This window comes from Saccopteryx leptura, chromosome 4 (genome assembly GCF_036850995.1).
Source record: "Saccopteryx leptura isolate mSacLep1 chromosome 4, mSacLep1_pri_phased_curated, whole genome shotgun sequence".
Taxonomy (NCBI): Eukaryota; Metazoa; Chordata; class Mammalia; order Chiroptera; family Emballonuridae; genus Saccopteryx; species Saccopteryx leptura.
This window is the reverse complement of record NC_089506.1, coordinates 211,865,936-211,890,106: the sequence shown is the minus strand read 5'-3', so window position 1 is coordinate 211,890,106 and position 24,171 is coordinate 211,865,936. Positions and strand designations below refer to the sequence as shown.

Sequence of the window (24,171 nt, the reverse complement as noted above, 5' to 3'; positions counted from 1 at the left end):
TCCATTCTGACAGAGGCCTGGGTCACCTTGCTTTATTGTTTTCTAAGAGGCTCTAACAGAAAAACCGGTGAAGGACTGGAACTAAGCAACTCAAATAAGAAAGAAATGTGTATGTCTCTAAATATAAGCACTTTAATTTTTACCAGTAATAAAAAAACATTGCAAATCAGAATAATGAGACATCATCTTCTGTTATCAAAGCTCAGAGTAATAACCTCTCTCCTCCACCTTGGGAGTACCGTGTAATATTGGTAATTTGGTACATGGTTCTGTTGAAGAGCAATATAGCAGTATCCATCAAAAGACTTAAAATATATGTAATACGCATTTCTGGAACTCCAATCAGTTCACATGTAATTCTTAATAATGGAAGCGAAGGCTTGCATGATGTGGGAGTCACACTGGTTCAACCACGACCCCCCACATGTTAGCATTACGAGCCAGGAGTAACGGCAGGTAAACACAAAGCACACCGACCCAGCAGCTACAGGGTATATATAGCCCATTCACCCTAATCCTGGCTTTGCTAGATTTGGCCACATGTTCTTTTGCATGTATTATGAGTTACCATAGCTCAACCTTCATTTACCCACATCCATCAAACAATCTTGAAAGGCAAATCTTTTCTATTTCTGTGGTATTCCCTAATTTTTTAGTATATGTGCTGCCGAAGCAACCACAGTATTCCTTAACTTTTTAAAGGAATCTAATAAGTAGTTTCATTAGTGTAGCTACTGCTACCCATAGGTTTGAGTAATCAACACCAATCCCATTTTCTATATGCCCTAAATTCTATCCTAAGGATATAACCACAGATGCGCACAGGAGTACATGTAATAGTTTATCCTGTTATTCTTCCTAGAAGAATGAGTTAGTGTCCAAGAAGTAGAACTTGACCAAGACAGAATGGTGGACAAAAGTGCTTCTTCACACTATACAAACCACTTCCTCAAATCCATGTCAGACTGTGATGCTACAGACAGCCCTTCAGATCAGCCTGGCCCCAAATTCCATGTCACTGACTGGAAACTTGACTTCTCCCCAACCTCCAGTTAAAGTCAGAAAATGACACCAACCCGAAAACAAGGTGGGACAAAGGACTGCTTTGCAATTAACTGCTTGTTCTGATTTCCCCTGAAGGGCCCTAGAACAGCTGGGTAGCAAAGCTCTGGAGTCATAAAATAAAGAAAATGCTCATTAAACGCACACAGCTATCAAACTGAGAAGGAGTGATAATCACCTTTGAGATGATAAAGATCAACTGGTAAGAAACACAACTGTTTTAGATGGATGGAATGTTCCTTGTTTCTTTCTTTTTGCTTGGTGTTTATTGATTAAAAAAATCAAGATTACAATTTAAGATTTAAACTCAATAGGAAAATAACAAAATTATTTTTAGTTGGAACAAAGTAACTTTTAGTAATCTTCTAAATCATAATACTATGATCTTACAGTGGAAAACAAATGGTTAAGTCAAGAAAGAAAATCGATGGGCGAGGTGGAGGGCAAAGGCAGGAACTGAAAAGTGAACAACCCCCCACCCCAACTCTCTACTCTGCCCCCAAATCACTCCTGAACTGGAGAGCTGGTCTGCCCAGGATGAAGCGAGTGGTTACCTGCTACTGCACAAAGAAACCCTACAAGATAGAAGGTGCAGGATTCATTCGAATGACCAAGGTTACAGGCCGACTAGGCCAGCAGGTCTCAATAGAGTTAAGGGGTCTTAAAAGGTATTAGGCCCAATGACCAAATGACCAGTTCAGAAAAATTACCAATTTATTAAAAAAATTTTAAGGAATATTCTTCTTAAATAACATATATAAAGACATATTCTTCAAAAATACTTATTATGCCTGACCTGTGGTGGTGCAGTGGATGGAGCATTGACCTGGAATAATGGGGTCATCAATTCAGAACCCTGGGCTTTCCTGGTCACAGCACATACAAGAAGCAACTATTACGAGTTGATGCTTCCTGCTCCTCCTGCCCCCCCTAAAATCAATTAGTAAAATATCTTTTCAAAAAATGTATTAGTTCAGTTTCATAACTTAGTAAATTAACTACCCAATTGGTTTTAGTGACTTGATCCTTAGGGCTGTTTCAGGTAATTATGGAAAAGGTACAAAGAAGTTAGGGTGATGAGGGTCGTGAAAAAACTGCCACAGTTCATGACTCTGGATACAATAAAAGTATTGTATTTATATCTTTGGTAGCCATGACTGTCCCCATGGAGACCCATTAAATGTGCTACCTACCAAGTTCTTCTAACAGCCACTTCATTTCTCAGAAATGCACGGTATATTCCCAGTATGTGCTGTAAACAGATAGGCCGAAGTTCCAATGCTAGTTGCCTGTAGGTAACTGGCACAGTTGTTTGAAACAGGAACTTTTCTACTGGGCCTCCATGTGAAGTGCAAGAGCTGAATGTCTCTAGATAATTCATGCTTCCACCTAGAACTTTTCACTGAAGACAGTGCAGCACTAATCACACTCTAGAAAAGACATTTTTAATTAATGGAAATCCGTATTGGAAACAAAGTTAAATGACCTTGACTGAATACTTGCAGTACCTATGGTTGTGCCTGACATCAAAGGACTTCATTAAATTTTCTCAATTCAGAGTTTCCTGATATTTGTGATATATCTTATTTTGTGCTCAGGTTGTTTTCTAGCTGATAAATATTGTCAAAACAAAAGGGGATGAATTTAAGCAGTAGAAAGGATTTATATAGCTACTGATAAGAATTTAGATTAAAAGTTATTCTTCAAAGGCCCCATGAACACATTTTCTCAGGTGGAAGCAAATAGGATGAGAGTAACAGAAATAAATTTCTAATATTATACAAACATCTGAATTAGTAATAATCATGGACAAATGCTTACTTCCCAACCTTTCCCCATATTTTCCAATTCAATTATTGAGGCACAATTCATAGTCACAGAGTGATTTTCTACAGAAACTGCTCTCCTGGTGAAGAGCTGACAGGACAACTCACTCAGCATTTCCATGAGAATGAACAGAAGCATTCTCCTTAGTCCTAGAGCAGAGGGAACGATCAGACCAGCAGTTATTTCAAATCCCTGCTTATGAAGGACAAGGGGCTAGTAATGTTATGGGAACATGAACAACTTGCAGGGAAGCCCTTCAGTACATTAGGCTTAACCCTTTTTGGTCAGCTCACGTCTTGATTTGTCAGTGATCAAAGACTGGATATGCAAAACAAAAAATTACAAAAGAACAGGACAAACCAGGGGTGGAGGGGACAACAGGGTAAGGAAGCCTTCTGAAGTACTGAAGTGGACACAAACACAAGCAAAGCAAGCCCACTCCACAGAGGGATGGCTGGGTGTCAGGTCATTCACAAGGCAGTGGGAAGAGGCTCTATAAACAGTATTCTACATCAGCAATTTTTAATCTTTTTCATCTCATGGCACACATAAATTAATTACTAAAATTCTGTGGCACACCAAAAAATATTTATATATATATATTTTTTGCCGATCTGACAAGAAAAATAGGTATAATTTTGAATCATTCGTACCAGATAGCTATTGTGTTGGCTGTTGTCAATTTTTTGTTTGACAGTCCAAGGGCAGAGAGGTCAGTGCCCCTGACAACATAGTCAGGTAGTGCACATTTTAAAAATTCCTGTGGCACACAAGTTGAAAATTGATGTCCCACATTAAAGTCACTGCAGGAGCTTGTTTAAAACTACAGGTTCCAGTTTACGAGAAAGAACAAGCCCATCTGCTTGGCAAGTATTCTGAACTGCCTCAGAGGGAATCAAGTGAAATACATTAGGGAACTGAGAAAGAAAAAGTTCCACAAATACAAGTGACCACAAAACACAGATTCCTCTAAGACAACAATTTTCAACCAGTGTGCCACAGGAAAAATTTAAAACATGTAATACCTGAAACGATTCAGTGAGGGGCACTGACCTCTTCTCCCTTAGATTGTCAAATGAAAAAATGACAACAGCCAACACAATAATAGCTGTCCGATGTGAATGAATTTTTTTTGGTGAGATCAACAAAAAGTATTTTGGTGTGCCACAAAATTTCAGTAATTAGTTTATAAGTGCCATGAAATGAAAAAGATTGAAAATCGCCATTCTGAGAGCAAACTGGGAGGGGCTCGGGAACCAGTCACTCTGATGCAGTGGGTCCACAGACATGCTTTGAGAAACACAGATAAAACTAACTCTGCGATGCAGTTATCCCTGCAAAGGCCATGGTGACGGCTTGCTACCCACATGCTGCCAGCAGCACTGTCCTAGCTAAATTATTCCGGCAGGACACAGCAGACAACTCTACCCCCACCCCCAACCCCCACCTTGCCCCACGAGCAGGCCTCCACCAGCCACACTCCCTTCCACTGAGACACCTGGAGCTGGAGCTGCCCGGGACCTGGAACTCATCTTCCCCGTCAATTCTCTAACACACGACTGAAAAAAATCCCAGCGCCACTCTCATTAGCGATTTTAAGTAAACAGCACTCCTGAAAAATCTCCTGTTACAATTTTAAGAATGATCAAGTCTCCACAATATAGTTCTTAGTCTCAAAAAAAAAAAAAGTCACACATACCTTCCTATGAGAAATAACCCTTATAGGCCAACAGGAGACTACCTGGGAGAGCCCGATGAGTCCAGGGTGTGTCCCCCTCCCAGACAATGCTCTCCCAAAGAACAGCCCAAACAGGACTATCATGATGGTCAGCAATGACCTAATTGACAACTCTAGTCCCACCTGGAATCTGTCTTTCTCTTCTTCTTGCAAATGCTCCCTATGTTAAGACTTTTTCTGATGAAAAGAGAGGACAGTGTCACAAGGAAATCACGTGGCCGCCTCCTCCAGAGGACTGCCCTGGAACTACTTCTCCTCCCACATTCTGCTGCACACTCCTCTGAGACAGCCTACCATACCTCAACCCCTGTCCGCAGAAAGACAACAGCATAGCCTGACCTGTGGTGGCGCAGTGGATAAAGCGTCAACCTGGAATGCTGAGGTTGCCGGTTCAAAACCCTGGGCATGCCCAGTCAAGGCACATATGGGAGTTGATGCTTCCTGCTCCTCCCCCCATTCTCTCTCTCTCTCTCTTCTCTAAAATGAATAAATAAAAAAATTTTTAAAAAAAGAAAGACAACAGCATAATCTCCACCCCTCCCAAACTTGCTCCTCCTCCTTTGTCAGTAAAACTTAAATACTTTTAAAATTCTTATATCCATGTAGGCTGTCCTAGAAAACTGCACAATGAGTATGTTTAATAGTTGTGTCACTCATTAATTCAAATTATGAACAAGTAAAAGAGCATATATATTGTATTTTATAAGATCTAAAACTTGTTTCTAAAACATCCTGGTTTCAGATATGCTACAATGTGAAAATAAAATGTACATTCTAGAATCATGAAATATAGTATGGTGAAATTTCTAAAAAACTTCCAGTATCTGTAGAAAGGTAAGAAATTACAAATAAAATGGCCAAAGACAGAGGTACAGTAAGATACATCTGAAAATTTAGGAAAATGGGCTACTTGCTTTTGAACATTATATTAAGAATATGTATACCCTCAACAATGAATGACCCTACACACAACAGGGCTCTGAACCTCCCAGAGCTCCTGCAGCCTATCCTAGGGAATTATAAAAGAATACAATGATCTGCACGTCTCCATGACTGCAGGTTACGCTGAACTCTCAGGGAACAATGATTTACTTGCACACTCCACTGATGTTCTTCCGCCCTCATCTTAATCACCTCCATTGCACAAGTTCCTCCTGTTCAAACATCCTTCCCCTGCTGCCCCTTTGATGGCTCCTCCTTGACTTGCTCTATGTCTCTCTCCCTGCACGATCTCTCCCTGCACTCCTGGCTGCAGTATGGTTACCAAAGCGGCTGCTCTACTTGTACGCCCACCAGTCTGCCTGACATCCCCATCCAGATATCTCACAAGCATCTTAGAAGGAACACATCTAAAGTGGACTTACTGAAGTCTGCCCTTTCATCATCCCTCTCCGAGTCCGTTTCTCCCCCAGTTCTGTAAATAGCTCCACCACCTACCAAGTCATCTCACATTGTAACCCCACACATCTGCTGCAGTGGCAAACCTCATTTAGCCTTCTGTCCCTACTGTGATCAACCACTTCCAGGTCGTTGTCTCCTCTGGACCAGAGCACTGTAGTGGTCGCTGCCACCCATGGCCCTCACCCAACCAGCCCCTGCCACCCATGGCCCTCACCAAACCGGCTCCTGCTTGGTCCCCAACATCCAATCATTCTGCTCTCCACTCAAGAGTCATCTTTCCCACTGGACTTCTGTCAGTTCCTACACAAGCCAATGCTCTCCCAGTGTCCTGGGGTCTTTGTGGCTTCTGCTCATCCTTCTGATTGTGCCTTCAAATCTCCATCCGTGGTGCAGCTTTCTCCCATGGTTCCATCTAAGGACGTTCCTGTGTCAACCTCAACCACCGCATACTGCTCAGTCATCTTGTGGCACTTTGTGTTTTGTAATTCTTTTTTCTCCATTACCCTCCCCCCACCAAACTTCATGAAAAGGCGTGAACTCTACGTCACACACACCTGCATTCAAGGCATACCTGGGCCCAGAGAGGCATTTAACAAATGTGGCAAACTAAAGAAATGGCCACATCCCCTCTTTCTTAACACCACCCATTAATGCTGGCATCCTCTAGAAATGAGAAAAGCCAAGAGCTCTACGGCCAAAGACCAAGTAGCTTAAATCATTCCATCAAGAATTCAAACAGGAGCCTGACCCGTGGTAGTGCAGTGGATAAAGTGTCGACCTAGAATGTTGAGGTCGCCAATTCGAAACCCTGGGCTTGTCCCATCACGGCACATACAAAAAGCAACTACTATGAGTTGATGCTTCCCACTGTCTACCCCCCCCCCCCCCCGCTCTAAAAATCAGTAAATAAAATCTAAAAAACCCCAAGAACTCAAACAGGGCTCAGAACCCTGACCCTAACTGTCTGGTACACTGAATCCAGCTGGGCTTCAGAAGATTACTCCCCATCTACGACAAAATACACAAATACACTCAAGGCTTTGTACTTTCTTTTTTATTTTCTTTCTTTTTTTCCTAATTAATGAGACTTAGATTTTTTGGTAACTGCTTTCCCTCACTGTGCCAAAATCTGTAAATCCAAGGGGCCAAGATACATTTTAGAAAATTCAAGGAAGACCACTTGGAGCTGCTAAAACACGAAAGCAGACATAATTAAAAACAGCTCTGGGCTTTGCAGACAGGAAGCTACAGAGCTTTGAACAAACCAAAACCTTTTAGACCTTCAACTTCTACATCTGTAAAATGGGACATGTAACAATGTCTTTCAAAGAGACATGCAAGAATAAGGTAAAACACAGGACGTGACGGTACTTAGAAAGAGGTCAGGTGAACTGTATGCGCTGGCCGGCCCACTTCTCTGCCCAACCCAATCTCATTCCTGCCACTAGAGCATGAAGGCAGGACCGGGTCGCTCTGCCTCACAGACACGCACACTGGTAGCTTCTCCAAGCCCTGTAAACGTCTGAGGAGCTCAAAGACTGCTCTCCAAAGGTACCTGCTATGGGTCTCTCACAAAGTCCACAAATGCCCTGGTGAGCAAGTGGTGGCTAGGAGAGCAATGTAGATGCCAGGGGGAATGGGCTGAGAAATGGAGAGGGAGAGACAAAGAAAGAGACCAGGAGGAAAAGAACTGGTTTCCTTCCTGTTAGATGTCACAAAGATGGACAGAAGGATGAGCTGCTATTGCTACTGCCTTCCTCAACCGCTCCCCAAAGCAGGGGTTCTCATCTGGGGTAACTGTGGGTGGAAGGAAAGGGTGAGCGGGAGGGTGCTATGAGCATCGAGTGGCATCTAGTGGGTGGAGGCCAGGGACTTTGCTGAACATCCCACAGTACAAAGGACACCCACCACAGAGAATGATCCAGCCCCAAATGTCAGCAGTGCCGAGGGAGAGGCAAGCCCTGCTCCAGACCAAAGGGCTGTCTCCACTAGCCCTGGCACAGGTGAAGGGAATCAGAAGCCTCTTCCAGTCGTCTGAAACTGACCCTGACAATGGTGCCCCTTTCAGAAACTCAGTCCCCCGCCCGGATCTGCACAGGGAGGCAGAGGACTGTGGAGTGAAGGGATTCTGCCACCAGGTTGTGGGTAAAGGAGAGAGGATGGGGAAGTGGGGCTGGAGAAGATCTGAAAAGAGAAAAAGAGGAAGACAATAGGTGGGAGCTTCCCAGGCTATAAAATACAGGATGGCTGTGAAAAGGCAAATGCTCTCTCACTCAGAAGCCAAAATGCACTCCAGGTCACTGAGCAAGCTCAGGGAATGACTTCTGCACCCGAGTCCGTGCCGCTGTCCCCCGGGGAGGGACAGGAAAAGAAAGGCAGGTGAGAGTGGGAGAATTTGGGTGCCAGATGCAGACTGCTGCCTTCAGAGCTGGGAGGGGCGAGCAAGGGGAGCAGTGGGCTTTGATTTAGGTCCTGGATGTGTATGGCTGAAACTGGACAATCCTGGAAGGGCAGGTTCCCAGCAACAGGCCCAGGGGAGAAGAGAATTGGCTCTTTCCAGCCTCAACTGACCATATTAAGCACACCAGATAGTCAGGAGCTATGTGTGCACAGTGAAGTCTGACACAAAAAAATACACACACCCTTACTGTTTAGAATTAAAAGAGATTCTAGACCTGTGGTGGCGCAGTGTATCCACTGCTTTATCAGCGTCGACCTGGAATGCTGACGTCGCTGGTTCAAAACCCTGGGCTTGCCTGGTCAAGGCACATATGGGAGTTGATGCTTCCTGCTCCTTCCCCTGTTCTCTCTCTATCTCTCTCTCCCCCCTCTCTCTCTAATAAAAATGAATAAAATCTAAAAAAAAAAAAGTAAATAAATAAAAGATTCTATTTTATGGTGCAAAACGAGCTATTTCCCCATAATATCTTGGTTATTTAGGCCAAGAGGTTACGAGGATAATCTATATTTTATACGTGGGAAATCTCAGGGAGAATGAAGACACATGAAACCATCTGTCAAGTCACACACAACACTCACATTTCATAGACACAGTCCTTGGAAGATGAACGCCCTTTGTTTGACTGTAACACAAATGGATGGGCTTCTACTGACAGCCCCAACCACTAACAGACAAAAGTGTGAGAAGAGCCTGCCTAACAGCTTCTCTTGGCTCCATGAATCATTAGGGTGACTCTGAAGAGAAAGGTACAATGATTTGCAGTCAGGAACCCCCTCCCTCCATAGAGGGAGCTGGGAGGACTGACGGAACAAGCTACCTAGCTAGCTCCTGACTGCCAGCTCATTACAGCAAACCTAAGCTCACTAAGAGCTACTCAGATGAAACATGGTTATTTTCCTATCACCCACAACACACTTTTACTTGCAGACCTTTACTGTCAGCACGATAAAATCCACACAGAAAAGCACCCACAACCCTGAGAGTCAAGGGCAACTTACCATGTTTGGCACGTTGGTGACTGAAGCATTCTTGATGTCTGCAGGGAAGGGAGGCAAACTAGTAACCACATTCTGTTTACTGGATAACTGGGGGTTCACTCCAGGGGCTCCCATTGGCTGACCTCCAGTTTGACTAAAGGGTTGTCCAAACGGACTTGTGTTACCAGTCATTCCCATCTGAAACAAAAAGAGGGAACATCAGCAGTTGGGACAATCATATATTAAAAGAAGGGCCTCAGAAATGCTCACTTTTACCCAGGAACAAAAAAACTGTTATTTCCTATGAAAGTGTCTTATCAATTATAAATTAAAGGCTCACTCTTGAGGGTTCACGGTCAGAATTATGAACAGAGCAACTTGCTCCAATGGTTACACACTAAGGCAGAAGACTAACAAAGCTGCTCTCAACAGCAACACCTGTCTCCTCCTCCTAAACATCATCCCAAGAGGCAGCGATTTCCCATCCTGACCCTCAGCTGAACTCCTTACCCAATTCCCCCACCCCAACAAGTGCACCAACACATTCAGAAAACCATTTGGAAAACAAAACCTTCCAGGATCACTGACAAAGCTCCTTCAGCTTAATCTTAATTACCCTCTAAGTCAGGGGTCCCCAAACTTTTTACACAGGGGGCCAAGTTCACTGTCCCTCAGACCGTTGGAGGCCGGACTATAAAAAAAACTGTGAACAAATCCCTATGCACACTGCACATATCTTATTTTAAAGTAAAAAACAAAATGGGGACAAATACAATATTTAAAATAAAGAACAAGTAAATTTAAATCAACAAACTGAGTTTCAATGGGAACTATGGTCCTCACTGACCACCAATGAAAGAGGTGCCCCTTCCGGAAGTGCGGTGGGGGCCGGATAAATGGCCTTGGGGGGCAGCATGTGGCCCGCGGGCCGTAGTTTGGGGACCCCTGCTCTAAGTAAATAGTTTTCTTTCAGGTTTCCTCATCAGACTGAAACTAAGTTTCCATTAATTCAGAACACATAGTAGAAACACTGACAAAGAAACAATATCATGTCTAGGATTTGCTTTATAATAACCTAGTGAGGCCAGAGGTACTGACAGGAAATAAGCCTAGATGACAAACCACTGGCCATATGTTGGTAACTCCCAAACAGGCAATGGGTATGCATGTGAGAAGTTGTTACATTATCTTCTTTAATATTGTTTGAAATTTTCCATATTAATTTTTTTAATTAGTAAAATAAAACATATAGTAGATAAAGGCAAGAACAGGAAGAAAGAACCCCCACCTAAGCTTAGCTCAGCAAGGGCCTGCAACACCAACAGGAGTCAGCAGTCCTTTCTAGTCAAGAAGGGACACCATGGCTCCACAACCTGCACAGGACTGAATCTGAGCAACCCCAAAGCGGTATCCTGGTGCGCACCTGCCTTCTCTGGAGGAACAGAGACTAATTATTAAGAGGCTGGCTTCGTGGATCGCCTGCCTTTGCTCTTTCACAAAGTTGTGACATTCCACCTGCTGCTTACTGCTCACATGATTTTTCAGAGGTTTTGGTGTGTTTGAAGCTTGAAAACCAGGAGCAAGGGGTTCCCCCCAAGGGAGACCTCCTAGGAGGAAGGTGTTCCCATTCTACAGTTCTTTCCAGCAGTCCCACATGGTGAGGCTCTAGCCCATTCATGCTGAATAACTAACATTCCTGTTCTATAAACTTCAATCCTCACCTGTAAGAAGAACGTCTAGAATAAGACAAATTGAGTTATTTCTTTCAGCTCTAAAATTCTAGGTTGCAAGCAAAGCAATGCTTCACACAACTGATGCCTTTCTGCTGAAATGTCTGTGCAAAAACACAAAAGCAAACTAGTGTAACAAAAATGATCTTGTTGTATTTTCATACGCACAGGTGATTTCCACATGTTGCCATTATAGCTGACATTTCTCACTTTTTTAAAAGTGAACACATTCTAGCTGCCACTTTATTTGCTTTACTTGAGTAAACAAACAAATGAAAATTCCACTGAAACTCAAATTCAACTTGAATAAAACAAAAACAAATTTTTCAAAAAGCTCACTAAATAAGGCTCAACTCTGAGTTCTGATGACTTAATCAAGGTGAAATTGTAGCTCAGTAAACTTTTACTATAAGGAGACTTTTGATTCTCAATTAGGTTCTTTCAGTTGTTATCTGAAACTCAGATCTAAAACAAGAATCTGTATTTCAGAAAGTATTACATAACTAAATAAACTCCCTGTAACATTTACTTCTCTCAAAATTTGTTTTATTGCATAAAATTAAACTGCTGAAACACTTTTCTTAGAGGCCCAACAATTAAAAAACAGTTATAATTTCCATTTCATTTAAAATATCTTTACTAGAACCGCATATGCAGAAGGCACATGCACACATTCACCCTCTTGAATACATCCTGGCAGTGATCCTTGCAGTAAGCCAGTATAGGTTTCCTCACTATCTGAAAGCACAGAGATCCTATGAAACCTTTCGTAAGCCAAAATGGTGTAAATTAAAGAAGAAATTACCATTAAAGTATAGAGAAAAAAAATATTTGTGTTCCCAGACCCAAAAAATAACATACCAAATAACACATAAAACCTAAAATAACACTAACATATAATAAAAGCAGAATATGATAAACACACACCCCACTTTGCATGCCCATCAATCCACTCAAGCAACAGGCTTTCCATTTTATCCAATATTGGATGTTGAAAAAAGAGACTGGCCCTGGCTGGTTGGCTCAGTGGTAGAGCGTTGGCCTGGCGTGAGGAAGTCCCGGGTTCGATTCCTGGCCAGGGCACACAGGAGAGGCGCCCATCTGCTTCTCCACCCCTCCACCTCTCCTTCCTCTCTGTCTCTCTCTTTCCCTCCTGCAGCCGAGGCTCCATTGGAGCAAAAGATGGCCCGGGCTCTGGGGATGGCTCCTTGGCCTCTGCCCTAGGCGCTAGAGTGGCTCTGGTCGTGACAGAGCGACGCCCCAGATGGGCAGAGCATCGCCCCCTGGTGGGCATGCCGGGTGGATCCGGTTGGGCGCATGCGGGAGTCTGTCTGACTGCCTCCCCATTTCCAGCTTCAGAAAAATACAAAAAAAAAAAAAAAAGAAAGAAAGAAAGAAAACGAAGAAAGAGACCACTTTGTTACTAGCAGAACCAGTAGTAATTTAGGCAGCTTTCAAGATTCTTGCTCTCTGCATGCATTTAAATAGTACAAATGGTGGGCATAGGCAAGTTCAACGTACACACGTGTTTATTTCACACAATCAAAATATTTAATTATGTCCAGTTTTATGTTAAACTTACCACCCCTGCCCTGGCCGGTTGGCTCAGTGGTAGAGCGTCGGCCTGGCGTGCAGAAGTCCCGGGTTTGATTCCTGGCCAGGGCACACAGGAGTAGCGCCCATCTGCTTCTCCACCCCTCCCCCTCTCCTTCCTCTCTGTCTCTCTCTTCCCCTCCCGCAGCCAAGGCTCCATTGGAGCAAAGATGGCCCGGGCGCTGGGGATGGCTCCTTGGCCTCTGCCCCGGACGCTAGAGTGGCTCTGGTCGAGGCAGAGCGACGCCCCGGAGGGGCAGAGCATCGCCCCCTGGTGGGCAGAGCGTCGCCCCTGGTCGGGTGCATGCGAGAGTCTGTCTGACCGTCTCTCCCTATTTCCAGCTTCAGAAAAATACAAAAAAAAAAAAAAAAAAAAATTACCACCTGCATGAACTCTTTTAGGCTTTTGATACCTTAGGACACATCTTGTTAACAGATGAACAACATAAACGGAGAGAAAGCCCAGAAGCTCACGGACAGTTCAAAGCTACAGTGGCCTGATGCTGAGTGTGGTTTGTGGGGAAGGAGCTCCGCTGGGCCACCCCGCTGCTCGGGGTGCACACTGGCTTGCTGCACAACAGCTGAACGATACTTTCACCCTCTTCGAATTTCTTTCAGTTAGTGAAAACAGGTACACATGCAGGTCTTTCATAAAAGCAAAGCGGCATATAATGGGAACAAAAAGCAGGGAATACCCGTATTCACCAAACTCCTGCTATGAGCCAAGCCTCGTTCTGTGCAAAGTAATTTTCTTACTTGTCATGGAGCTCACTCCTCTCAATGACCAATTTGACAAAGAAAACCCAGGTCACTTTGGAAGTCTTTAGCATCAATAAACCAAAGTGGACAGCAGCTGAGGGTGGAGGAGAGATAACTTGTCTTTCCAGTCACATCCACCGTCCCAGGTTGGCACTCCTTCCGTGCACAGAGGGAAATACCCAGACACAGAGAGCTCCCAAAGGGGTCCTGTGGGTCTCAAAGTTCATCCAACACCTTTCGGAAACAATGGAAATATTTTTGCCAACATTCATACTATCAACTTTCGAGGATAAAGATGAGGTGGATGTGTGGTCTGTATGGTCCCTTGGGTACTACCTGTCTGGTGAGCTTCCCGGGCAAAGCACTATCTACCTGAACCAGTGTTTCAGGGTGTTTGGGAATACTCTGATAGATTTCAACAAGAATATTTTCCCCCTTTTCTTTTTGGCTATACAATGAAGAGAACCATCTCAACATGGTCTCACTCTTCATTAGGCAAGAACCAAGGTGAAATCAAAGTCAAAGATCACAGATGGCAAGTCAAGAGCACCCAGCTCACAGAGGACTATTCATTTAAAAAATATGAAAAATTTCCCCTCCTCAGTGTAGAACAACAAACATATTCCAGAGATTAACCAAATCAAGTCTAGGCTACCTGCAGGAGGTCAGACTCTAAAGGCAGGGCTCAGATATCTCAATGCAGGGCCAATCCCAGCCTCTCCATAACCAGTTAGAGCTAACAGGGAGGAGACCAGAGGACAGTCCTCCAACAGGCCACTGCTGCCCAGCTCTTCAGTAGCCCCTCCACCCCGGCTCCAAACTGTCTCCTGGCAGAGCCTAGCAGAACCGAAAGGTTGTTCTCTTGTCCTAGCCTGTAGTTTGGGTGAAAGCCATTAGCTTCTAGAAACTTCTAGATTTCTGAATTGCTGTTCTACATCTCTTGTCCTTTGATCAGACTGAACACTCCCAACTCCAGGCTAGCCCTCATATTTTTAGCATCAATACTCGTAACAAAATATAGTCAAATCAAGATGTAAAAATCTACATATTTTTTCTTATTTCCTGACAGTTACTTAGTAACAATTTAGTGAATGAACTTGGCTTTATTTTCAACTGAAGTTTATCAGGATTTGGCTTAAGCCTATTGAGAACTATGTAATCTTTTCAATAAAATTCAAAAAAGCAGAAGAGCAGAAATGAGCAACTGTTAAATTGATGATAAAATTTATATAAAATATGAACAAATTAAAGCCTATGAAATATTTACATTCTGCCTCATTCAGCACGTTAAAATTTCCTTTTAACCTATTTTTTTCTAGAGTCCCTCTAAGCATTAATTCAAGTTCAATCACAGAAAACAGGAAAAGTTAAACATAGCGTAAGTACTAAAAAGGCAAGCTCTCGTATAATGAAATCTAAATTAAAGAATGCCTGCCCTGGCCGGCTGGCTCAGTGGTAGAGTGCCAGCACGGCGTGTTGATGTCCTGGGTTCAATTCCCAGTCAGGGCACTCAGGAGAAGCAACCATCTGCTTCTCCACCCCTCCCCTTCTCCTTCTCTCCCTTTCTCTTTTTTTTTTTTTTAACTTTATTTATTCATTTTAGAGAGGAGAGAGAAAGGGAGAGAGAGAGACAGAGAGGGAGAGAGAGAGAAGAGAGAGATAGAGAGAGAAGGTGGGGAGGAGCTGGAAGCATCAACTCCCATATGTGCCTTGACCAGGCAAGCCCCGGGTTTCGAACCAGCGACCTCAGCATTTCCAGGTCGACGCTTTATCCACTGCGCCACTACAGGTCAGGCATTCTCTCCCTTTCTCTTTCTTTCTTCCCCTCCCACAGCCATGGCTCAATTGATTTGAGTGCATTAACCCCAGGTGCTGAGGATGGCTCCATGGAGCCTCCACCTCAGGCACTAAAAATAGCTTGGTTGCGAGCATGGCCCTAGATGGGCAGAGCATTGGCCCCAGACAGGGACTGCCAAGTGGATCCTGGTCAGGGCACATGCGGGAGTCTGTATCTCTATCTTCCCTCCTCTCAACTTGGAAAAGAAGAAAAAAAGAACCACTGGCCAGTCACCTAAGCCATGCACAAATGAGGGTCACCACCAGTTGGAAGGGGGGAACTAGGAGCGGCAGGAGTAATAGTCTCCTTTCTATCTTCTCGTCTGCTATAAGGATTTCAGCTAGCAGTTGGAGTCAACAGGCATGAAATAGACAGGAATGCAAGTGGACTGCCCATGTTAAAAGGCAGAACATAGTATGTCCTTGGAATTGGTTTTACAGGATGATAATAGCTTTGTGTCCCATCACAGCATATATGGGAGCCCTGCCTGGCCATAAAACAGGCCTTCTGTGTCACATCCACTGGGCCGGCAAACCCTTGGCTTTGGTACAAGGTCCCAGCCAAACCCCAACTCAGAGCTTCCCAACTAGCGTCCTAAAATGCTAATCCATCAGTCTCAGTGGTCACCTCTGCCTGCAAATAGCCTCCTCTGCTGACCTCAGTGTGTGGAAAAATATTTTCATTTTCTGCTTGTGTCATGATATGACAGCTTTCGTTGTATTAACAAGAAAAAAAGCTCTGGACTCCCCCCATGAACAGAAAGATTCTCTCCATTAACCCAGAGAATACCTCTACTATTCACCTAATTCATTTAATCAAATCAGATAGTCAGTTTGAGCCTGACCAGGTGGTGGCACTGTAGATAGTGCGTGGGCCTGAGATGCTGAGGACCCAGGTCTGAAATCTCAGGGTTGCCAGCTTGAGCACAGGGTCACTGGCTGAGCATGGGATCACTGAAATGACCCCATGGTCACTGGCTTGAGCCCAAAGGTTGCTGGCTTGATCAAGAGGTTACTGGCTCAACTGGAGCCCCCTAGTCAAGGCACGTAAGAGAAAGCAATCAATGAACAACTAAAGTGCTGCAACTATGAGTTGATGCTTCTCATCTCTCATTTCCTGTCTGTCTGTCTGTCTCTCTCACTTAAAAGAAAAAGGTAGTCAGCTTAATAATTTTAAAAAAAATCTATGAAAAAACTAGGTTGTCAAAAACATGAATAAAATGTTGCTTGAGTCTGACCAGTGGAGGCGCAGTGGACAGAGCACTGACCTTGGATGATCAGGTCCCAGGTTCAAAACCCCAAGGTTGGCGGCTTGAGTGCAGGCTAGCCCAGCTTGAGCACTGGATCATTGACATGATCCCATGGTCACTGGCTTAAGCCCAAGATTACTGGCTTGAGCAAGGGGTTACTAGTTCAGCTGGAGCTCCCCCCAGTCAGGGCACAGATGAGAAGCAATCACACAACTATGAGTTGATGCTTCTCATCTCTCTCTCTCTCAAAAAAAAAGTTGTTCGAATCATTTACAGTTTACCTGTGTGATTGTAATAAAATATATAGTAAAATGTTATTTTAAAAGGTAGTAAACTGAAAACCAAAGAACTAACTAGGGCGTAAGGAGAAATAACACTGATATTGGAATGTGTAGACCAAATTGAAAGGGTATAGAATGGATCATCAAAATGGAAGTTTCTCCCCAGAATAGGTTTCTTCAACAGTAGCAAGCCAAATATCCATTTTCTTCCTCCTTTGTAGGAAAAGGGGACAGAGAAATGCTCTCTTCGCAATTAGGGCCATCATAGGTTGTAACTCCTCTACCATAATCAGCAGTGCAAACATCCCTGGGATGAGGTGTGGGCCACAGACTGTCTAGGAAGTCCATGGTGTATGTGTGTGTGTATGTGCGCAAGGGCTGGTTAGGTGGTTATGCCTGTCCAAACTATGTGTGATGTGCATTTCTGAGAAAAAAAAATGTCCATTATTACATTTTTCAAAAGGGGTCCTAAGATGCCCTAAAGATTAAGAATGCCTGCCCCTGGTGAAGGACTCCCCCTGCCCACGTTTCACAACTCTCCAGGAAGGGCAAGCTCTCCCCATCACACACACACCTGCCACATGCAGGCCTTTTCCAGTAGACAGTCTCCCATCTAAAGACATCAACCACTCACGTAACAACTATCCTCATAAACAAACTCTCCCCAATATTATCTCCAAACATCTCTTGAAACACACATTCACTGGAAGGATCAGATCATAATCATTCATGAGCTAAAAGCCTGATGGGGACACACTGTGTGATCAAAGGAGATAAAGAGAGGATGTATAAGGCCAGAGAATGACAGCCAGAAACACGCTTCACTTTATAGTTTTAGTTAGAGTCAGCCAGGCCTTTAGAAATGCTTTAAGAGACAAATATTGAGTCTGATGTGGTTTCTATGAGACCACTAAACACACTGTTTTTTTTAAAAAGCTGTATCCTTCACTTTCCTTCACACCTTGATATACACTTAAAACCACACCACACAGAAGAGCAATCAGAGGAAGTGTGTGTGTGTGTGTGTGTGTGTGTGTGTTTGGGGCGGGGCTACTAATGCTGGCCATACAGAAAACATACAGAAAGCAAAAATACAATCCTCAATAATAAACTTAGAGGGACAACTGGAAAGGGTGATTTTCAGCTGGAAGGCCCTAAGAGTATCTGGTTAAAACGTATCACTTTGTGGATGAGGAAAGGGTGTCCAAAAAGCTTAGGAACATAGCAAATCAGTTGGCGAACTTGCCTTGAGGATCTCCTGTCCCCAGTCCAGTGTCCTTGACCCCTACCATGAAGCTTGTCATCATCACCTTGTGAAACAGAACTGTGATTCCCTGCACACGTGTGGCCCTTGATACTGCTGGACAGATAGGCCCAGTCCACAAAGATCAAGCATTAATGCCTGTTTTTGAAAAAACAAAGTGTTTTATAGGAACCTGGACACAGTAAGATCTCATTCAGAGAGGCAGTAAGTGCTGTGGTTAAGTGTGTGGACCCTAGGGATACCCACCTGGTCTGAGAGTGGCTCTGCCACTAGCCATATGTGTGACTTTGAGCAATGTACTTAAACCTTTCTATGCCTTGGTTTTATCATCTGTAAAGTGGAGATAATAGCACCTCCTCTGAGGGTTGTGTGAAGATTAAACAACACCTATGTAAAGCACCAAGAAGAATAAATGACATAGGTCCTGGCCGGTTGGCTCAGTGGTAGAGCGTCGGCCTGGTGTGTGGGAGTCCTGGGTTCGATTCCTGGCCAGGGCACACAGGAGAAGCGCCCATCTGCTTCTCCACCCCTCCCCCTCTCCTTCCTCTCTGTCTCTCTCTTCCCCTCCCGCAGCCGAGGCTCCATTGGAGCAAAGATGGCCCGGGCGCTGGGGATGGGTCCTTGACCTCTGCCCCAGGCTAGAGTGGCTCTGGTAGCAACAGAGCAACGCCCCGGAGGGGCAGAGCGGTCGCCCCCTGGTGGGCGAGCCGGGTGGATCCCGGTCAGGCGCATGCGGGAGTCTGTCTGACTGTCTCTCCCCGTTTCTAGCTTCGGAGAAATACCAAAAAAAAAAAAAAAAAAAAAAAAAAAGAATAAATGACATATACAAAAGTGCAATAATGGTTGGCTAGAATGTTATTATTGGCTTTGGGAAGAACCACTTTACTCTAGATCAGGGGTCTCAAACTCAACTCATGTGGGCCGCAGAGCAAGATCACAGCCGTTCGGCGGGCCGCACTAGGTCTACAAAAGGCAACTGTTACGCAACACTTTTCTCACTGCAGTTGAAAACAAAAAAAAATCAGTACAACAAGCACAATCGTACATGCAGTTTACTCAGTGTCACAAAATGACCAGAAACTGTAGTTCGCATCACAACTGCTGTTAACTAAGCTAATATCTAGCTAGGATGCTAGAGAAATGAAAAATACAAGTAGGCCCCTAGGCTTACTTAATTTTATACAAAATATTTTGAACTTCGTGGATTAGTCTGCAGGCCGCACAAAATTGTTCGGCGGGCCACATGCGGAACCGCGGGCCGCGAGTTTGAGACCCCTGCTCTAGATATAAGTTCTTTCAAAGGTATGTTTAGGGTAGGCTGACCTGTGGAGGCGCAGTGGATAAAGCATCGACCTGGAATGCTGAGGTCACAGAGTTTGAAAGCCTGGGCTTGTCCAGTCAAGGCACATATAGGAAACAACTATGCATTCATGCTTCCCACTCCTCCTCCTGACTCTCTCTATATCCTCTCTCTAAAATCAATAAATACAATCTTTAAAAAAAGAAAGTATGCTTAGGGTAATAATAAAATAAATGAGTATTTTCTAAAGGTCATGTTATGGTAGGGTGTGGTTCAGGTAAAATCAGAGAGGCCATCTGGAATTGCTGGCACTGGATTATGAGACTTATTCAGAGGAACATGAAATGAATTTGTAATAAAAACAATCTTGTGCACTTACTTGTTGTAAAAATACTTTTCATAGACAATTATTTTTAAATTGTCTAACTAGATCACAAACATTTCCAAGTATTAACTCTAGATTGTTTTCCAGCTTTAAAAATACAATGCTCATTTCAAACTTAAAATATACCATACACAATAACTATATATATATATATATATATATATATATATATATATATATATATATATATATATCAAAATATCCTAGTTTAACCTTCCTGGGTTGACATTTAAATGCTTCATTTGAGATGTGGCTTCAACCTAACTAGACAAGTTTATTAACCTGAAGTTTTTAGCATCTTTCTTCACATTGGTGTACATGCAAAACCACAAATTCATATAAGGTGTGTAAAAACAACACAATTTAGTACACCAAGAGCAAAACCTGCCAATAATTAAAGAGCCAAGAGTATTTCTTCTTTTCAATGACATAAAGAACCAGCACTAACCCAGAGTATGGCCATATCATTCATAAAGCCAAAAGCATTTTCTCTTGGCAACCTACCATTGTTGGGAGAAAGCCAAGAAAAGCAGTTTTCATGGAAAGACACATGGCTGTATTCAGTTGTCTGCTATCACCCGCTTGCTCTTGGAATCTTTCCAGTACCTCAACTTGGCAAATAAAGAGTAAGTAGAAATACGCAACAGATTGCAATGCCAAAGACTTTGCCTGGCCATCCAGAGTCACCTGGAATAAGGGAACTGGGCTGAAGACCCTGAACACATGAGCAGCCCACCTCTCACTGGACTCAACTCTTACAATGATGCCCACCTGGAAAAAGCTTAGGGAAATACACAGCCTCAAAGTCTGAATATTTCCCTTAGACCAATAAATCACAACTGGGAGACTGGTAAAAGTAATTAGCAACTCTCAAGGTATTTCACTTGGATGATATGTGATTAGAATGTGACAGAAAACAGGGTGGGTACTCCTAAAGGGAAGGTGACAAGACCCGGGATTACTGCCTTGGGCCTCATTTGTATTTACCCAAGTACTCTAGAAACTTCCAGGAACAAAACTTATACCCTAATACTGTTGGTATATTTTCTGTAGTCACAATAATTAGATGCACCAGCTCTTCGGGTGCAGTCTGTATTAGTTCACAAGCAAAAGCACAAGGCCAAGGTTAGTACGGAAAATGTAACACTGGTTTCTGCCATTAATTAGATGTGTGGCTGGGTCAAATCTCTTGCCCCTTCTAAGTCTTAGTCTCAGCTGTAAAACATGAAGCATTTAGGTCAGTGTTTTTTTTAAAGATTTTATTTACTGGTTGAAGGAATGGGAAGCATCAACTCGTAGTAGCTGCTTCTCATATGTGCCCTGAACAGGCAAGCCCGGGGTTTCCAACCATAACACCTCAGCATTCCAGGTAGATGCTTTATCCACTGTGCCACCACAGGTCAGGCTAGGTCAGTGTTTTTCAACCACTAGTCCGTGGACCGGTCCACCAGAAATTTCATGCCGGTCTGTGAAAAAGTTAACTACGCTGATGTTGTAGGAAGATTAAAGACCCAATGACCTTAGTAGAATCCACTTATGATCAGGGTGATTACTGCCTTAGCAGCCCTCGGAATAATTCTATTTTCACCAGTCCCCAAGTGTAAAAAGGTTGAAAACCATTGTACTAGATAATCTTTAATCGGTTTTTTTTTTATTTTTAATTAATTTTTTTTATTTATTCATTTTTAGAGAGGAGAGAGAGGGAGAGACAGAGATACAGAGAGGGAGAGAGAAGAGAGAGAGAAGGGGGAGGATCTGGAAGCATCAACTCCCATATGTGCCTTGACCAGGCAAGCCCAGGGTTTCAAACTGGTGATAGATAATCTTTAAAGTTCCTTCTAATCCTAAAATTCGATAAAGTTTTTTTATTTTAAACAACGCTTGAATCACATAAGGTCTATACTCCTGGAAGGTCCTGCTTTTTGCAGTGAGTAACAAGTAAGGACTCAGACTCAGCTCAAGCCAAAAGAGCCAGCCTCTGGCATGGGAAATGGTACAGCGTATGTTACCAATAACATTAAACCAAGGAAAATAATCCAAGGTGATGGTGATAAAAGCTACTACTTCTAATTTTTCCAAGTCGTAATATATTTTTAGATAGAAAAGCAGGCTGTTTAGGATTCAGTACTCCTTCCAAGTGATGCAAAGCCAAGGCAGCCCACAGTAGCCATGGAGCCAAGAGGAAAGATGATAAAAGAAAAGAACAGGGAGCCTGACCGGTGGTGGCGCAGTGTCTGGAGCATCAACCTGGGACACTGAGGATACTTTCTGCAGTCACAATAATTAGATGCACCAGCTCTAATTATTTAGCAACTAATTATTAGAAACCCTGAGGTTGTTGGCTTGAGCATGGACTCATTCACATGACCCCATGGTCACTGGCTTGAGACCAAAGGTCGCTGGCCTGAGCAAGGGGTCACTGGCTCAGCCTGAGCCCCTTGGTCAAGGAACGTATGAAAGGCAATCAATGAACAACTCAAGTGATGCAAATGTCTTTCTAAAAAAAGAGGGAAAGAAAAAAAAAACAAGGAAAAGCTTTATAAAGACAAATTTTAATTTACACTGCATCTCAGAGACAGCACAATGGAATAGAGATGTAAGCTTTAAAAATAAGTCACTAAATGAATTAATAAGCTTTTATTCCAAACTCACTGCAGAGGGAGCTCTCGTGTTCCTCCTTCAAGGATTTACCATTCACTAGAAAAGTGATGAAACAGCCCTGGCTGGAGAGCTCAGTTGGTTAGAGCATCATTCCAAAGTGCAGAGGTTGCCGATTCAATCCTCGGTCAGGGCACATCCCTAAACAGATCAATGTTTTTATCCCTGTCTCTCTCTTCTCCTCTCTCTAAAATCAATAAAATAAAAACATTTTAAAAAGTGATGAAACAGGCAATATCCATACAGGTAATCCATTCAGGGGAAGGAGAGGTAAAGATGGGACTGAATATGCAAAAAAGGCTTTAGGGAATAGAGTCTATGATTATTTCTAGTAAAATTTAGAGAAATAAAGCTGACGTTTCAGAGAGTTTTGTTTCTCCTCTACAGGGGAGCAGGATAACTGAACCAGTTCTTGAAACAGATAGGCTGTCAACTTCACTGCCAGGGCAGGAGGACCAATACACAGAGATGAGGCCCAAAAGGTGGGTATAAGGATACAAACTCAGGGCTCCCTGTGGCCTCCTCCTAACCAACCTCCTGGGCTTCAAGAAAAGGACCCAAGGGAATAAAGTAAGATTCTACCCAGTTTATTAAATGCTATAAATCTCAAATCATATAACATGCTCAAAGACATATCAGTGTTTTGAACACATGTGGCTCTACTTCAAAACAAAAACTGAGTTAGTTCAAGTCCTAACAAATATACTTGGTGTACTATTTATTGGTCATGCCCAATGGTAGGAAGATGGAACAGGGATGGACAAGACTTTGAGGATGCCCAGAGCTACCTTAACACTATACAATCTGCAGCTGGTTCCAAAAGATAAAGCTGAAAGCACCTGGAACAGCAAAGCATGACAGTGATGTAAGGCAGTGGTAGTGATATTAAAAGTAAAACACACAGAGCAAGGAAGAGCAAACACCAAAATATTTAACAGTGATTAACTCTAGAGGTGATTTTTAATATTTTCTATATTATTCAAATTCTCTACACAATGCATTACTTTATCACAAGGAGGAAAAGTTGTTTTTTAAAGTCATTCTCTAGTCAAGCATTCCCTCTGCCTATAATGACAAAATGATCCACTGTTCTGGCTGAAGAGCTGTATTTAAAATACTAATGTAAGCTGCCAGTGAATAAAACTGGGTAGATCAAAATGATTATGACTGACTGAGACTACTCCTGGGTGGTAATTTAAATCAAATTCACCCTGGTTTTAACATGGCTATAAGTTGTCACATTTTGTGCTAATGTATTATAGATGTGACAAGAAAAAAAGCCTGAATGAGGCTTAGCCACTCAGACCTATCTGCCAACACTATTTACAAAGAAGGCTTGGAAGGAGGGAAAAGAGAAACAAACACAGTCAACCGCCAATCAGGATGTAAAAAGGTATATGTTTCTCTAACAGCTTATGTTTATCAACTTAGAAATTGCATGACTGACTCTTGGTACAATAAAGACTCTCTGTACTCTGGCTCCGAGTTCAGGCAGCAAGGGATACCATTTTATCCAAACCTGTCCAGTATCTAAGCTTTGGAGAGCAAAAGGCAAGACCAAGAGGGATTTACCAAAATGTGTTTAGCTCCCAAATAACGAGGTGTATTTATAATTGGAAAATATCTGCATAGGACAGACCTTTCCTAGC

The 24,171-nt window shown here is 43.2% G+C and overlaps 1 protein-coding gene across 2 annotated transcripts in view; it reads right to left on the bottom strand.

Annotated features, from left to right (window-relative positions):
- CREBBP (CREB binding protein) overlaps window positions 1-24,171 on the bottom strand; it is a 156,696-nt gene that overhangs the window by 79,881 nt on the left and 52,644 nt on the right. Inside the window, exon 3 of one of the 2 annotated variants that reach the window (XM_066382707.1) lies at window positions 9,488-9,664. The exons of the other annotated variant lie outside the window; for it this stretch is intronic. Coding sequence (XP_066238804.1) covers window positions 9,488-9,664 — 177 coding nt within the window. The remainder of the gene's footprint in view (window positions 1-9,487; window positions 9,665-24,171) is intronic. 2 annotated transcript variants of the gene reach the window in all.